The following is a 17,286-nucleotide window of genomic DNA, read 5'->3' on the forward strand; positions in this document are numbered from 1 at the left end:
TACTACATCTTTGTACCTCTTATAACTAGGTAACGTGACAGTACCCAAATTGCACCTATTTTGACAGTTCTTTCACCTACGTTTTTATGATAAAGACAAAAATGTCCATTCTGTTTTTATTTTGTAGCCGTATCCTTCTTTATATATAGGTATACCAATTTGATTTTTAATTCATATGGAATCATACAAAAATTGGTCTAAACTGACCTCCAAACCATCAATTATTCTGGAATGAGGAGTACCCAAATTGCCATCCATGCTTAAATTCGCATCGTCAAAAGTCAAATAACAGAGCTTTTGTTTAATTTCTTCAAATATTTTGAACAATTGGATATTAGTCCATGCTTACTCTTCATTTTTTTTTAAATGGATACTTGTAACATATTGTATTTGATCATTTTAAAAAGATGACGTTTTGATGACGTCGCATAGCAACGTTTCAGTACATTTTGCTTTTTCAGTAAACACTTCATCTATTGATAAATACTGTGAACGTTTTGTGCATATCTAAATATTTTTACCCATGTTGAAAGATGTGCATAGTATCAAATCATAAAAATACAAATTGTGTAGTCTCTAGGAAATCTTGTAAGATGTCCGCTGCTATTTTTGCTAAATAGGTGCAATTTGGGTACTCGGTGCAATTTGGGTACCGTTATGTTACCTGTCACTATGAAATAAAAACCCTTTTTCTCTTTTTATTATAGTAAATATTTCTTATGAGAAATTACAAAGGAAAATTAAACTCACAACAAAATTTCAATGTACAAAAACAGACTCAGAAAGCAATTGTCAATTTTGCCTTAAAAATCAGTAAACATGAATAATTAAATGTGTTATTTTCAATGATCCTTGTTTAAGCTTACTCATTTTTGATGACAGCCATATGTCTAACTGTTCCCAACATTGCACTGTCACGTGACCGTCTTCCACCAACAATCTTCTCATTAGTACTCAGCTGTGTAGCACATCTATCTAACAACTGTTCAGACACTTCTATTTCAAAGTCCCTTAATGTAGCCACAGACTCAAATTCACTTTCTTCTGTCTTGTGGTCACCACCAGCTAAAGAAAACTTCACTTCCTTACTGGCATCTCCTAATACTGAATCACTGTCATTTTCTTTTATATTTTCCTTAGAACTATTAACATCTGGTTCAACTATTCTAACTTGTTGTTTACCAGCAAGGTTCTGGCTACTATCATTCTGTGCAAAGCCACTGTCAGCACTGATAAGACTGGTACCTGATGGAGCAACCTTTTTATCTGTACTACTAAGTGCAGGAGATTCTCTCCCTTTCTGTTTAGGAGGAGCTGGTGTAGATTTAGTGCTTCCTGTTGTCTTCTTTGTAGCTAGAATACCTAACAATTTAAAAACAAAGAATAATAATATAGTGATTTTTAAATTTTTAAACCAGCAATTCATAGTCAAAGTAAAATAATTTCCCTTAAGCTGCAAAGTCATATTTCTGTCTAAGCTGTTTAAGCTCTGTGCCCATAACCATTTTCACTGACTTTGATCACAGTAATTATTATTCTAATGAATAAATGAATGCATTCTCGACTACATCATAAATCTTCTATCTGCAAAGGAGACGTCTATATTGAAATTATAACAAATTCTTAGTTGAAGACTTTTTTGTACTGTAATTGAAAAAATTAAACTACCAGTATTTTAAAAGACAAATTTCAGTTTATTTTTTTAGGCAGGCTAGTTGATTTTTGGATTGACACTTAGACTTCATTACTACCTAGAAATCTGTGACACTATGCTGAAAAAATAGAAACAATTGACCTATGATTATAGTACAACAATTGTATTTGTATGTAAAGTAGATATTTTCTATTGTGACAAAAATTTTTACTTGAATACTTTCATATAAAGTACTGGCAAACAAATATTGGTAGTGAAAAAGTGTATTGTATTAAGTCACATGTCCCTTGCTGAAGACTATTTTTTCCCCCTATAAATATATCTTTTAGGTATTTATGTTCCTTGGTTGGTGTTTCATTGAAGTATACACACACCTCTTTTGATTCTAACTATATATGGATATAAACATAAAAGTTTACCTGATGTTTCATTGAAGTATACACACACCTCTTTTGATTCTAACTATATATGGATATAAACATAAAAGTTTACCTGATGTTTCATTGAAGTATAAACACACCTCTTTTGATTCTAACTATATATGGATATAAACATAAAAGTTTACCTTTTTGAGATTTAACAGCCTTTCTGTCTTTTTCTTCATAGACAGCAGGTTTATCTAGATATCTCTCTGCAATGTTATATCTGAAGCCTTCTAATGGATAGAAGAATATGGCTCCAGCTGACAAGGCAGAACAACCTTCATCATTCAATTTATTCACATCGGCTCCATGATTTAATAAACAATTGATTACATCTACTTGCCAGTTGACCTGCAGTTAAAAAAAAATTGTTTGATTAATTTATGATTATTAAAAATAATATTTTAGCGGGTTAATAATAAATAAAGAATTTGAAATGTTGGTATACATGTACCTGTTCATATCTTGTAATCTACATCTCAATAGTTGTGTCAGAGATAAACATGTTTTTTGTGTACTTCAGGGTATGTTCCAATAATAAGGTAAATTCTTAAAGTATTCAAAATAAACATTTCACTACAAACAGGAATCAGTTGACAAACTTTTCTGAACCTTATTGAAGTTCTATAGATATTGAAAGAGATTAATTTTACTATATCATCCAAAAACTGTTGTATATACATAACCATAGTCATGATAGTATAGACACTTGTATTTTGTTGATGACTATATGTTGCTCCCTATATCTGGAATGTCTTTTTTTTGTATGTTGTTGACTTATTGTCACATAAATGTATATCCTTAACATTTTTGGTTTGTTAACCAATGATAATGTGACATTCACACATTGATATGGATATCTTTGTAATCTATCTCAGGAGCAGCCCCACTATCCCCTCCCCCTTTTCTTTCTGTCAATATTATTTAAAGCTTACAGCAGCTCCAATGAGAGCAGTATGTCCACTGTTGTCAGCAACATCAGGATGAACTTTGCCCCCTGTCAATAAGTCTTCAACTTTTTGTAGTTCTCCTTTAGCAGCAGCTCCTAACAACTCTTCTGATGCAGTTTCTAGTGGTCCTTTAGCTTTGAACTTTGACCTCTCACCTTTAAGCACTTGATCTACTTTAAATGAAACAGTGTTTTGACTTCCTTTATGTTTCAGAACATGTTTTTGTAAATTGATAACTGATGGTGTTCTATTCCAGGCTAGAACTTTTTCATTTTTGTCATTTTTCTCTTGTCCTAACTGTCTAAAATATTCTTTATCAAATTCCTCCCTATTAATTGCTAGACTACGAGGATCAAGAGAATCAGAATAGAGATCTGTTACTCTTTCTGTGATTTGACTGTCAGGTAAAAGTTCCAGTATATCTTCAGATCTAGCAGTGTCTGCAGTATCTGTTGGGTCATCTGTATTTAAATACATAATATGTTCTTCTGGGTTAAAGTCTAATTCTTTATGACTGTCCATAGTAAAAGCATCTGAATTTGCAGTACATAATTTGACAAGTTTCTCTCCTTTCCATAGACCAACATCCTGTTTGCCATCATGGTAAGTCAAGACTCCAGGTCCTTCTCTCTCATCTTCTTTATATAACCCCTAAAGATGGGCAGAAAATAAAAAATACAGTTCAGAATAAAGATTGATGGAATTATTTTTTAAATCTAAAATGTTTTTTTGTTGGTGATCAATGAAACAACGCCATTTTCAGTGAGCTTGGTTATTTCATGGAAGACAGTTTCTTGTTGTTGGAGGAGGAAGCAGAGTAGGATGAGAAAATCAATAATAAATTCTTAATACCATATAACCAATTGCATTATTTTTTATGTGACCTTTATCAGTGATAAGTTTAAAATAAAACAAGATTATTTGATATTTACTGATACTTAAACTTACTGACAATGCTTTTATTAGGTTTTTTTCTACAACTGTATCAGCTGAGCACCATGATGAGTATTTAATTGTAGCTAATGTCACTAGTGGAGCATGAACTGCTGATCAGTCTACAGCACGTGAGGTTAGTATTTGTATGTGTGTATTGCTTAATCTTTAGTTTTCTGTGAACCATTTTCAGTGGGTTTTTTCTTTGTTGGCAATGCCAATGGTGGTCTTCCTTGAACTTATTTTTTAAAATTGCTCTCTTGTTACATAAAACAGAGAAAGGAAATGGGGAATGTGTCAAAGAGACAACAATCCCATCAAAGAGCAGACAACAGCCGAAGGCTACCAATGGATCTTCAATACATGTTCCTTTTTTAATCCTTTTCTAAGATTTATTAGTTCAAAAATTAAAAAAAATAAACACCATACTGTACCTCAAATTTATTGCCATTGGCAAATTTAAACACTCCATATCCTTCCTTTCTGTCCATATAAAAGGTACCAGTATAAGTGGATCCATCAGGCCAGTTATATACGCCTTTACCATGTCTTCTGTCTTTATAAAATGGTCCTTTGTATGACTGTAAAGGAAGAAATAAAACATTGAATGATTTTTTAATCAAAGGTGTACACAACAAAATTAGCCAAGTACATGTATAAGGGCTAAAAGCTATTCCTACATTCTAAATTGGCAATACTTTTTTTGGATAAATTGCAGTTGCCTAGAGCATGAAGGTAAATATGAAGAGACAGCAACCCAAGAAAACAAAGTCAGTTTTAGGCCTTGGCTTATATTTGATGCTGTAATTAGATCAAAAGAAAATGAAAGTCATATATGTAATGTGTAACTACTCGAAATGCTTAATGTTTAAACATAAGAAAATATGTCATTTCTGTCAAAAACTATGTGAAAATGGGTAATTTTTGGTCACAGATATCAGTCTCAACATTTAATAAGTCACATTTTGAATACGATTTATTTTCAAAAGTTGAGATCATATCTTCCTGGTAATTTTCATCATTAGAACTAAAACTTAACAAGAATGTGGTACAGGGATGCCCCACTCCCACTATCATTTTCTATGTTCAGTGGACCGTGAAATTGGGGGTCAAAACTTTAATTTGGAATTAAAATTAGAAAGAGCATATCATATAGGGAACATGTGTACTAAGTTTCAAGGTGATGTAACTTTAACTTCATCAAAAACTACCTTGACCAAAAAGTTTAACCTGAACTTTGCACTATCATTTTCTATGTTCAGTGGACCATGAAATTGGGGTCAAAACTATAATTTGACATTAAAATTAGAAAGATCATATCATGGGGAACATGTGTATCAAGTTTCAAGTTGATTGGACTTCAGCTTCATCAAAAACTACCTTGACCAAAAACTTTAACCAGACGGACGACATAATGCCCCTCTACTATCGTAGGTGGGGCATAAAAACTGGTAATTTTAGATGGATTAAAGAACTGAAACTACTTTTCCACTTTCTGTGGCCAAATAATTATCACTAGTTTTGATAAAAAAAAATGGGTAAATATTTACATGGCAAGCCATACAAAACCAACATATAAAAATGTCTCATTTTTTTGTAATTTGTTTCCTTTTGTTTAGAGAAGGCCATAACGGGAACACCCCAAATGATGATAAAACTTTAATTTGTAAATATTTTTTTTGTTTTGTTATTATATATACCGGTAAATGTGAATGTGTTTGATCACTAAACAGATAAATCTAAGTACATGTGTATGCACCGTATATGAAAGTTAATGGTGTGTATTCAAAGGGTGTCAAGAATGGTTTTAGACATTTAAAAATGTTAACAAAAGTGTTCATGTATTAACAAATACATTTATCAAGATTTGTCTCAAATGTCTTCTGTACAAACTGGTTCCCCTCTCAGGCATATCATATTTCTTTTTTAAAAACAGATTTTAAATAATGAAATAGTGATCACTTTTTCTTTAATTTTATTCAGTATTTTGACTTTCATTCAATATATATCATGTATATGTACGACATTTTCTAGTTGTAAAGTAATAAAATAGAATGCTACTTCAAACCTTTTAAAACGCAGGCATACCGGTACTTGAATTTACAAAGTTTTATACCAATTGCAATGACCCATGAAATATTTAATTCTTAAAAGGTTACTGTTTATATTTTGATCTTAACTTAAATCTAATCGGCTTGATTTAATCATAAAATACCATGTAAAGACTATTGTTTTGACAAAAGTGTTACATGTATAAGTTTAATATACAACTGCCAATGAGATGTCTGAATAACTTCAAAAGTGCAGACAAAGATCAAATTACTCTTCAACAAAGCTGTACAGACATTTACAATGTTGCAATGTTGAATCACAAATGACATAAATATACAACATTTAAAAACTTGATTCTGATCTATATATTAAAGGTTGAATCAATACATCTGCATTATTAATGCTGTAGTTTAAAGATTTATTAAATATTTAAAATCTGATCTCAGATTATAATCACTGTTGACTAAAAGAGATTAAAATATTCTGCACTTTAATGTACATGTATACAAATCTTGCAATATTAAGGTCAAAGTTTCATATTATTCATTGTTATTAAAGATGATAAAATAATAATTGTATAAAGTAAATGTTTTTTTCTATGTGATATATATCGACTGATTGTTACCATTTGTAATGAAGTCTGCAAAATTTAGGAAGTTATATATGACTTGATGAAGTTCTCATAGAATCAACAATTACATGTTAAATCCAAAATAACTTTCAAATTTTCTTTAATCCAAAATCCAATGTATACTGAATTAAATACACTAACTAGACATGTTTAAAACACTGGTAAAGTATGTACTACACTGTAAACAAATTTGGAGACTAATGCAAAATTTACAATAATTGTAAAATAGCCACCTTTCCAGAGACTTATATTCAACTGTGTACTGTAGAGAAACACAGGATTTAAAATGGAAATGCAAATTAAAATATTCCTTAATTACAACATAGACAAATGTTTGTGCTTAATACAGGTATCCACAGACTAGCACTGACAAGTGCAGTCACAAACATGTGGTAGTGTACAAACTTACCTCATTATTGGACTATTTGTGTACAAACTTAATGTCTGTGTCATTTTGGTCTTTTGTGGATAGTTGTCTCATTGGCAATCATACCACATCTTCTTTTTTATATTACCACAATATTGGACTATTTGTGATAGTGTATAAACTTACCTCATTATTGGACCATTTGTGATAACGTACAAACTTACCTCATTATTGGACCATTTGTGATAACGTACAAACTTACCTCAATATTGGACTATTTGTGATAACGTACAAATTTACCTCATTATTGGACTACTTGTGATAGTGTACAAACTTACCTCATTATTGGACTATTTGTGATCACGTACAAACTTACCTCATTATTGGACTATTTGTGATAATGTACATACTTACCTCATTATTGGACTATTTGTGATAACGTACAAACTTACCTCATTATTGGACTATTTGTGATAATGTACATACTTACCTCATTATTAGACTATTTGTGATAACGTACAAACTTACCTCATTATTGGACCATTTGACTTCTCCTTCTCCATGTCGTTTATCATTGACAAAATCTCCATCATACTGGCTACCATCCTGCCATACTTGTAGTCCTATCAAATTATATTTTCTCTGATTAATCAAAATAATCAATGATAATCTACACTTATCATTGTAATTAAGGAGTATGAACAAAGTTTGATTGATAATATTTTGATGGATTATTAACCATCAATGTATTCCAGCGCTAACATATTTTTTAAGATGTCAGAATGATCAAAGAAGATCACTTTTAAAATGCATGTTTGAAGCCTTGCAAGTTGCAACAGTCCACCAATGAACCACTTGAAGGGTTTTTGCAAGGGCTTCAAACATGGGAGGACTCAAAATTTAGACACTCACAGTCATTTTGACAATTGTCTACAATCATCAATAACTTGTTGAAGATTAACTCATAACCATACATTTTTGTACATGAACTTAGTGGTACAAACTGGTTTTTAAACTTCACAGCTTTCCTATCAAATAAACATACCTTTTCCATTTCTGAGATTGTCCTGGTACTCTCCTTCATACTGGGCCCCATTAGGCCATATAAACTTCCCAGAACCTTCCCGTCTATGGTCACAGACTGTTCCTTTAAAAATAGCTCCACTTTTATACTGAACACTTATCTCATCTGGATCAAATTCCTCAAATTTGGCATGTTGTAACTTTGGTAAAGGACCACTTGACACTGACATGGCTAGAAAGACAATAGAAAGAGACAAGTAACCATTATATAATTTGATTAAAATATAATGGTATGTTCACAAAAAAGATGTACAATGTACATTTATATATGTATATCAACGTATGAGGATATTTGTATAAAGATTTGTTTTTATTTATAGTGTTCTCAGTGGTTAACAAGTTATCCACTAAAACATGACCTTGAATGTTGAGACTTCTATACATAAATGTGTTATAGAAGTATCAACTTACATGTATTAAGAGTTAAAGAGAAAATCAATACTGAACTTGACCTCAATTTAATAATCAATCACAACATATTAAAAATTTTAAACCTTTAGTCATGCTCATGTAGAAGAGATCATAAGTTATTGAACAGAAACAAAAATATATGTCACATAAACAACAACCCAACCATAGAAAAAAACAACAGCAGAAGGTCACCAACAGGTCTTCAATGTAGCGAGAAATTCCCACACCCGGAGGTGTCCTTCAACTGGCCCCTAAACAAATATATACTAGTTCAGTGATAATGAACGCCATACTAATTTCCAAATTGTACACAAGAAACTAAAATTAAAATAATACAAGACTAACAAAGGTCAGAGGCTTCTGACTTGGGACAGGCGCAAAAATGTGGCGGGGTTAAACATGTTTGTGAGATCTCAACCCTCCCCCTATACCTCTAGCCAATATAGAAAAGTAAACGCATAACAATATGCACATTTAATTTCAGTTCAAGAGAAGTCCGAGTCTGATGTCAGAAGATGTACATGATGTAACCAAAGATAATAAACAAAGTGACAATAATACATAAATAACAACAGACTACTTGCAGTTAACTGACATGCACACTGTTTTAGTCACTGTTTGATCGAACAAAATAGTGTAACATCTGATCACAATATAGAAATACACACTATAAAATATCAATTGAATTGGCTTAACTCAATTAAAAGACATGTGAACACAACTGAACATTCATAGAACTAATAAATTTGATCTATGATCTGATGATACAATGTAAATACAAAATCAATGTTTTGGTCCATTATACTATTTTCTATTCATTGTGTTAAGTAAAAATAATTATTTGTAATAGAGGTACATGTAAGTTGAAATTTCTGTATATTACTATCTCATTTAGGTTACAGGTCTGTCTAAAATAAGTTGATAGAGTATGTGTTTTGATGCATGTACAATGTACAATTTTGTACATGTACAATGTACAATGTACAATTTTGTACATGTACAATGTACATGTACAATGTACACACTGTATATAATTTAAAATTATTCATTAGGCACATTGTGACATTAAAGATAAATATTAAATAATATCTAAATATATATGTTATGCTATTGTTTCAGAAAAAGGGAGAAGGTTTGGATCCATTAAAACGTTTAATCCTGCTGCAAATGTTTGCACCTGTCCTAAGTCAGGAATCTGATGTACAGTAGTTGTCGTTTGTTTATGTAATTTATATGTGTTTCTCGTTTTTTTATTTTACATGTATATAGATTAGACCGTTGGTTTTCCCATTTGAATGGTTTTACACTAGTAATTTTGGGGCATTTAAAGCTTGTTGTTCAGTGTGAGCCAAGGCTCCGTGTTGAAGGCCGTACATTGACCTATTATGGTTTACTTTTTTTAAATTGTTATTTGGATGGAGAGTTGTCTCATTGGCACTCACACCACATCTTCCTATATCTATAACAAAAAGTAATTTTTTATTCACTTTGACATGTTTGAGCTTGAAAGGTTGTCTGTTATTGCTTTCCACATCTCCTTATTTTTTACTCAGTATTATAATATTTTGATTTTGATCATGATCTTCTTCTACATTTGTACTTCCTTGCTAAGGACTGGAATCTTAAAGTCATATGAAACCAGTGACCAGTGAAAAATAATGTTAATCCAATTCTTGATCCAATGTATGATCATAAACTTATTCTTTTGTGTGTGCATTTTTTCGCATAAATTTCATATAATAGTAAAAAAATATTTCATTTGGTCAGTGTTGTTGTAAAAATATGGTACATGTAGCTACATGTATTTATTAATTAACGGTTGTGTTTTAAAGCCTAAGTTTAACAATTGTCATACATTTGTAAACAATCAACAAAGAATCATGTATATTCAAGTAAGTAAGCACGTGTATAACAGGTTAAATAAAAAATAGTTTTGCAATATTTATGTTTGGTTTTCCATTCGCACCTGCATATTGAAATCACTGGATTTTTACGACAAAGGTCACTCTGCATGCAGAAAAATTGTCAGCAAATTGTTTGCTGGAACATGCATGACATGTGGAAGCAAAAAATTTTAAAAAAAAGTAAACTTCTAAATTTGAACAAATTATAGAATTTTCTTGAGAAAAAAGTATGTATACATAAGTTTTATAATTAAAGCTAGCCATTTATATGATTTACTTATAGTAAAATATCCGTAACATTTTTTAGTTTGAAGTTTCATATGACTTTAAAAGAATGTTTTAAGTTGACTAGATGGACATGATGAATGAATAACTTAATTATTCTATTAAGGTCATGTTTATAATGATAAACTATAGAAAAAAAATAATTTTGGGGCTGTCCAGTAGTGTTCAGTGCAGTGGTGTGGTGTTCGCCCAAAAACATGTTAGCACCCATTCTCATTCGTTCCCTTTTCATTTTTGCAACCTACACGTTCGCACCCAAAATATGTTTACATTGAGTTTGGTGAACATGATTTCATGGCAGACAATATTTAATCCCACAAAAGATTTGACACCCCCTGACACTATAAACACCTGCCTTATATCCTTGAAAGTGGTCACATATCATTGGAACTGGTCACGGATCACAGGAGGCTAACCGATCCGACCATCTTGCAACCTAAGATTTGCATTTTTAAAAGTAAACATTCAACAGAGAAAACGGTTCATTGTTGTCCTGCTTTGTTATAAATAATAGCATTCACTTTCTAACACTTTCTCATACCTGTTTTGGAAAAAATCTACTTTGTCTATTTTTCATAAATTTTCAACTCAACTGCTTGTACATTTAACTCATGTTTACCGCCTAAAAGCAAACTGTGAACTTCTAGGCAAACAATCCGCCATTTTTAATCAATCTCGCACTGACCGGAAGTTGTTGTTGCCATGCAAATAAGGTCCTTTCGGCACCACGAAGTTTAGGCCTTTTTTTTAAATGTTGTTTATCCAATTTGAAAATTATAATCATTATTGCGGAATCACTTTAAAAAAAATATTTCCTTCTTAGTAGCAGGGACATAGTTATGTTTAAAGAGTTGTGTATAATCCTTGTTAAACACTGCAAATAGCAGATTTATATTACATGTTTCGCAAAATTAGCAATTGTAGTTATTTAAACTGAAAAATATTTTATAATTGACAGGATTCAGTTTCTCTATTTATTTTGTTCATCTGCTTCTGACACGGGGAGTATTGCTGTAATTGCCTATCGCAATCAACAGTATATCCTAGAGCACCGTCCCTTGGTGTCTCCTGCAGATGAACTTTCCATCTTTATAGATAATAATTAAAATCTGTTCAAACTTTAAATAAATTTTTTTTTATTTGTGCAGTGCTGGAGATATGAATAATAAGGGGACGACCATAATATTTTTTTTATGTGTGCAGTGCTGGACATATGAATAATAAGGGGACGACCATTTGATATTCTGGGGGGGGGGGGGGGGGAGGATTTTGAAAATAAATAACTCAGCCTTGATAATAACAAAAATAAATGGTTTGTTCTGTGGTAGTTTGAAAATAAATTACTTGACTTGCAATGTATTGAAAATAAATAACTTCGCAGGTCTAATCGAAAGTAACAGATTCTTCATAAATTCATTTCCCCCCCCCAAAAAAAATCAAAAATCGTGAAACACATCCCAATTTTTTTGATAATAAACGTATAAATATTATTTAAATATACTTGAAATGTCTTTAAATTGGTTTCATTTAACTTTAGCTATCTTGTCTCAGAAAACCTTACCTCACTTTTATTTTAACAGGGCTGTAACTACATTGAGGTAAATGCCTCATGTAGGAAATTTCAAAACCAAACGCTTGTCTCCATATCAAATTGTGTTCACGGTGACTGCCTTGCAAGAAGCAAGTTCTATTTTCCCTCAGATGTAGCCCTGATTTTTCGGGATCAATGTTTCTTATTTATTTGTCTTTCATATGTGTTCATTGATTGCTTTTCTGTATTCTGTAAGTGATGCATTCCTTTTGTAATCTAGTAATTTTGTTGTAAACTTGATCATAAGTTTTAAAAAAAACAGCAGCCACAGAATTAACTATGTGAATTTCCTTTTTTGCCTTATCATGCACATTGGTCTTTTGATGTTGTCCCTAGAAACTTTAAAAGTCTTAAACTGAATTTATACATTTTGCTTTGAGACCAAAAGATTGTCAAAAAATGATTAAAACAAAACTAGCATTTCAAAGTTATGAATATGTCTTCTGAACACCCAGAAAGCATGATTTTGCATCAATTGTTCTATAGCTTCTTGGGCCTTCAGTGACTCCAAAACCCTTCTAAAAATATTTTCCTCGCTCCGCTCGGCGAAATATGTTTTCCAAGACTTTTATAAGAGGCTAGTTACAACAAAGCTTTAATACTATGTATGTATGCAATACATGTATATGCAGTTGGGAATATAAAAGATTCATTTCTGCGGAGCATGATGATTAATTCTGATTAAATGATACATAATGACTTGACTATACATGTATTATTTATAATAAACAAATCTTTTAAAAGCTGTGTGAATTTGCATATCATAAATATAGTTGTGAAAATGAATAATCAGTCCCTTGTTTTAATGATGAAAATGAAAAATCTTGCTTCAATTGTGCACTCTTAGTTTACAAAAATAAATAACCGATAAAAAAAAAAAAATCCTCCTGCCCCCCCCCCCCCCCCCGAATATCAAATGGTCGTTCCCTAAAGGTAATAAGGAAGAAAGGAAACAAAAAGTTCTTGTAATACAGTTTTGTTATTAATTTGACTGTCTATTATAACTGAATATCTGTCACGTTATATAGATATAGGAAGATGTGGTGTGAGTGCCAATGAGACAATTCTCCATCCAATAGATATAGGAAGGTGTGGTGCGAGTGCCAATGAGACAACTCTCCATCCAATAGATAGAGGAAGATGTGGTGTGAGTGCCAATGAGACAATTCTCCATCCAAATAACAATTTATAAAAGTAAACCATTATAGGTCAATGTACGGCCTTCAAAACGGAGCCTTGGCTCACATCGAACAACAAGCTATAAAGGGCCACAAAATTACTAGTGTAAAACCATTCAAACGGGAAAACCAACAGTCTAATCTATATAAAAAACGAGAAACGAGAAACACGTACAAACTACAAAAGACAACTACTGTACAAATATACATGTACTGTTCAATGACTTGTGTTTGTTGCTTATAGTGTCTTAATTGTTAATTGTAAATGCCCCTTGTGGGACCCTGATTGGAAAATAAAAATATTTGATTTGATTTGATTAGTATATGTAAAATTGAGAATGGAAATGGGGAATGTGCCAAGAGACAACAACCCGACCATAGAGCAGACAACAGCAGAAGGTCACCAACAGGTCTTCAATGTGTATAGTACTGCATGGCTTTCATAAGTCGAGACCGTGGAGACATGCGAAATACTTTTCAGTTATCTCTCTTACAATAATGTCTTACAGCAGGAAATATAGGTTTTCCCTAAGATAGATTCAGTGAATAGTTTATACACTAAAATATATATTACTAGAACACACCCGTGATATCACGGGTCCGTGACTGAATTAAAATATATAACTATGCGCAAGCCTTATTTTAGTATTAGTATTGTCATCTGATAAAGTCATTTCGATTATAAGATACACAGTTTTTCTCTGCTTTCAAGTCTTTCTGTTTGAACCCGTTGAACTGGAACTTCTTTGCTTTGCTGTTTTACGTTATGTCCACTAACAAATTGAAAACTGTACCTATACGCCTTATTTTTAGTCCAGATTTTTAGTATTCGTATTGTTATCTTAGAAAGTCTTACTGATTAAAATAATACAATAGGTAACAATTTTACAATTTAGTAGTGTCAAATTAACCCTGTGGTTATGACCCGTGTATATAGCATATTAGTCCTGAATACAACGTTTGGTGGTGCGCCTGTCAGATGCGGAACGTACAGATAAGGTAATAGGTAACAGGTGAATATACTATTGGTATCGGTAGCGGACTCGACCCGGAACTTCTTAATTATTGGCAATATTAATTACGTGGAAAACAAAAGGGCCTGGAGTGGTGTAATTTTTAATCTACACCTTTGTACTATATTAGTTATATATAAAGTTGAATTCTGTGATTCGTCGTTTTTACGTGATGACGGCTGACAAATTGGACATCGTAATTTTAGTATTATAGATATATTGAAAAGGTTGATACATGCTTGGTGCATGTGGTAGTCGCTATTTATAAAATATAAGACTGAGCCATATGTAATTTGGGAAAGAACACTTGTATCATGCATATGAGACCGATATCCATTTTCAATTTTTCCGGAGATCCAAGTGTAATAGTGGGATTTCTGCCTTTAAACCCATATCACCAGTATTTCCCTGGTGTATTGTTCTTGAACTTTTGAGCTCGAATCTCGTCCGTGGCGATGTGTGTATATTCGACTTCGATCTCAATTGAAAAAGATATCCAGTTTTCGTGCGGAAAGTACCGGTATATGGTGTTACAGCCAAGGCGTTAAACAAAAACAAGCCATTGGATACAAAACATTGTACATGCAGTACTAATTCAAACATATTGGTCGTTTGAATAACGGCTAAAAAGAAATAAATTTTGAATCCAAGCCCTTGAGGTCTTAAAATGTGATTTCACTGTGTTCGATTTGTCATAATCGCCAACATTTTTTCGGAGTTTTAGTCTTTAATTTACTTCTTTAACACCATTGTTTGATTTTTTGAAAACATAGATATTGTAGACATCAAGACATAATATAAAATTGCAATCATATTGAATGTAAAATAGAACTGTTAGAAAATTAATGTAACAAAAAGGCGTAATTAATAGACTGAAGTTTCTACTTCACAAATCTGATATATATATATATATATATATATAGAGAGAGAGAGAGAGAACTGAAATTGCCATTAATTTCAAGTAATGTACTCCCGACAAAATTCATCTAACTTTGGTTAAACAACTTTTAGATTAATACCCACGCATCAAAGTTTGAATGGAAGTTTCTTCATTGATTTATAGAAAACAATTATGCACATACAAATTAAAAAAATGGCTAAGACTGGTATGGTAAGGCACTAACTGATACCATTAACAAAATATATTATATCATATTAATGATGAATCGATAGTATTTATATAGGAAATCAAAATTATCATTGTTATAATAAAACAGGAATAAAAGTATCTTTGTATATTCGATTTTTTTTTATAATAAATAGTTTTATAACTAACTACACCTCTCACTTGTATGACAGTCGCTTACAATTCTATTATTTTTACAACGATGTGTTAACAAAACAAACAGACATTGTAGGTAAAAATATAAAAAAAAACCAAGGCTATAGCAACCAGGCATTGTGTTATACTCTTAATGACTATAAATACAAACAAATATGTAACAAAGAAGCACACAAGGCATATAGACAAAGCACATTAGCAAATATGATATACAAGAATACAAAAAAATACCCTAGGAGAATAACAGAAATGACGGGATGAATAAGTACAGAGACACGTCATGTAACAAAGAAACATAAATGGCAAAAATCATGTCTGCGCACATTAATACAATAAACTTCACAAGCCTTCCAAAATGGTACATTATAATCAAAGACAAATCCACCATGAAACTATCAAATTACACTCTTCACACCCGCCGATTCATTATAAGAGCACATCGTTTTGAGATCTTTCTTTATCCTGCCTGCTATAGCCTTAATCTTATTTCAAAAAAAATAATTTGCCGAAAAATTATGCTTGCTTTACTAATTACGATTGAATTTCATGTTGACATAATTTAAGATACAAGGTTATACTATGACATACAAACCCAACCTTATCAACGATTCGTTCAAAAAAGGTCAATATGAGGTGAACCCTTGTAGACGAACACTACAACAAGTACAATCGTCCCGTGCATTATATATAATCGACATATTTCTTACAGTTACTTTAAGATTGATATTATCATATTAACATAACGTTGACCAATGTATACCTTGAACATATTAAGATCAAGACCAGGAGAACCCTGCAAAAAAAGCAATCCATAAACCATGTACAGATGATCATTTGTAAATATATAATGAAATGAAACTAACAATGAAAACTAACGTTGACAACTTAATAATGAAATGGTGCCAAGATCAGGTAAATTCTGACCGCAGGACATGTAGACATTACAATAATTGGAATTCGTCGAAAGCGAGACAAAAACACAAGTCACAGAAAAAACCCAGACAACATCATATCCAAAATAGAAAACGACGAAAAGAACATTCTACAAAATACTTAACAGAAAACTTAAGACAAATCTCTGATAATAAGGTCATTGATATTAGAAGACATCTGAACATTACTTAAATTTACACCAAGCAAAATATAAGTACAGACTATGGGTTAGAACATAGCAGAGGTACAGTACAAAATATGAATAAAAGAGTATATTTATCAATAAGTGTGAATTTCTCGCTCATAGGAGTACAATTATCCCATGGGACCCAAAAGTATCCCATGGGATTTAAACAAAATCCCATGGGATAATGAGAAATCCCATGGGATAATGAGAAATCCCATGGGATTTTGCTCTTTCTCATCGGATATTCTATATATTTATAATAACAACAGAAAAGCAATGAAATGATTGAATCCCATGTAATCCCGCACATTTTGGTTATATACACACCACTGTATCTCTAAGGAGAGGCGGCGGCGGATTTGCAAATGAGTGTTTTGCAAATTAAAAGAATCCAGTCTTTATATTTCAAC

The 17,286-nt window shown here is 31.8% G+C and overlaps 1 protein-coding gene across 10 annotated transcripts in view; it reads right to left on the reverse strand.

Moving 5' to 3' along the window:
• Nucleotides 1–11,386, reverse strand: part of LOC143067221 (ankyrin repeat and MYND domain-containing protein 1-like) — a 42,354-nt gene extending 30,968 nt beyond the window's left edge. For all 10 annotated transcript variants that reach the window (XM_076240326.1, XM_076240329.1, XM_076240324.1 and 7 more), the window contains exons 1-7: nt 11,234–11,386; nt 8,055–8,264; nt 7,538–7,632; nt 4,394–4,540; nt 3,012–3,677; nt 2,220–2,427; nt 867–1,362 (exon numbers count right to left, since the gene is read on the reverse strand). In XM_076240326.1, the coding sequence (XP_076096441.1) occupies nt 867–1,362; nt 2,220–2,427; nt 3,012–3,677; nt 4,394–4,540; nt 7,538–7,632; nt 8,055–8,262 (1,820 nt within the window). In that variant the 5' untranslated portion in view covers nt 8,263–8,264; nt 11,234–11,386. The remainder of the gene's footprint in view (nt 1–866; nt 1,363–2,219; nt 2,428–3,011; nt 3,678–4,393; nt 4,541–7,537; nt 7,633–8,054; nt 8,265–11,233) is intronic.
• Nucleotides 11,387–17,286: the final 5,900 nt, after the last annotated feature.

This window comes from Mytilus galloprovincialis, chromosome 3 (genome assembly GCF_965363235.1).
Source record: "Mytilus galloprovincialis chromosome 3, xbMytGall1.hap1.1, whole genome shotgun sequence".
Classification (NCBI taxonomy): Eukaryota; Metazoa; Mollusca; class Bivalvia; order Mytilida; family Mytilidae; genus Mytilus; species Mytilus galloprovincialis.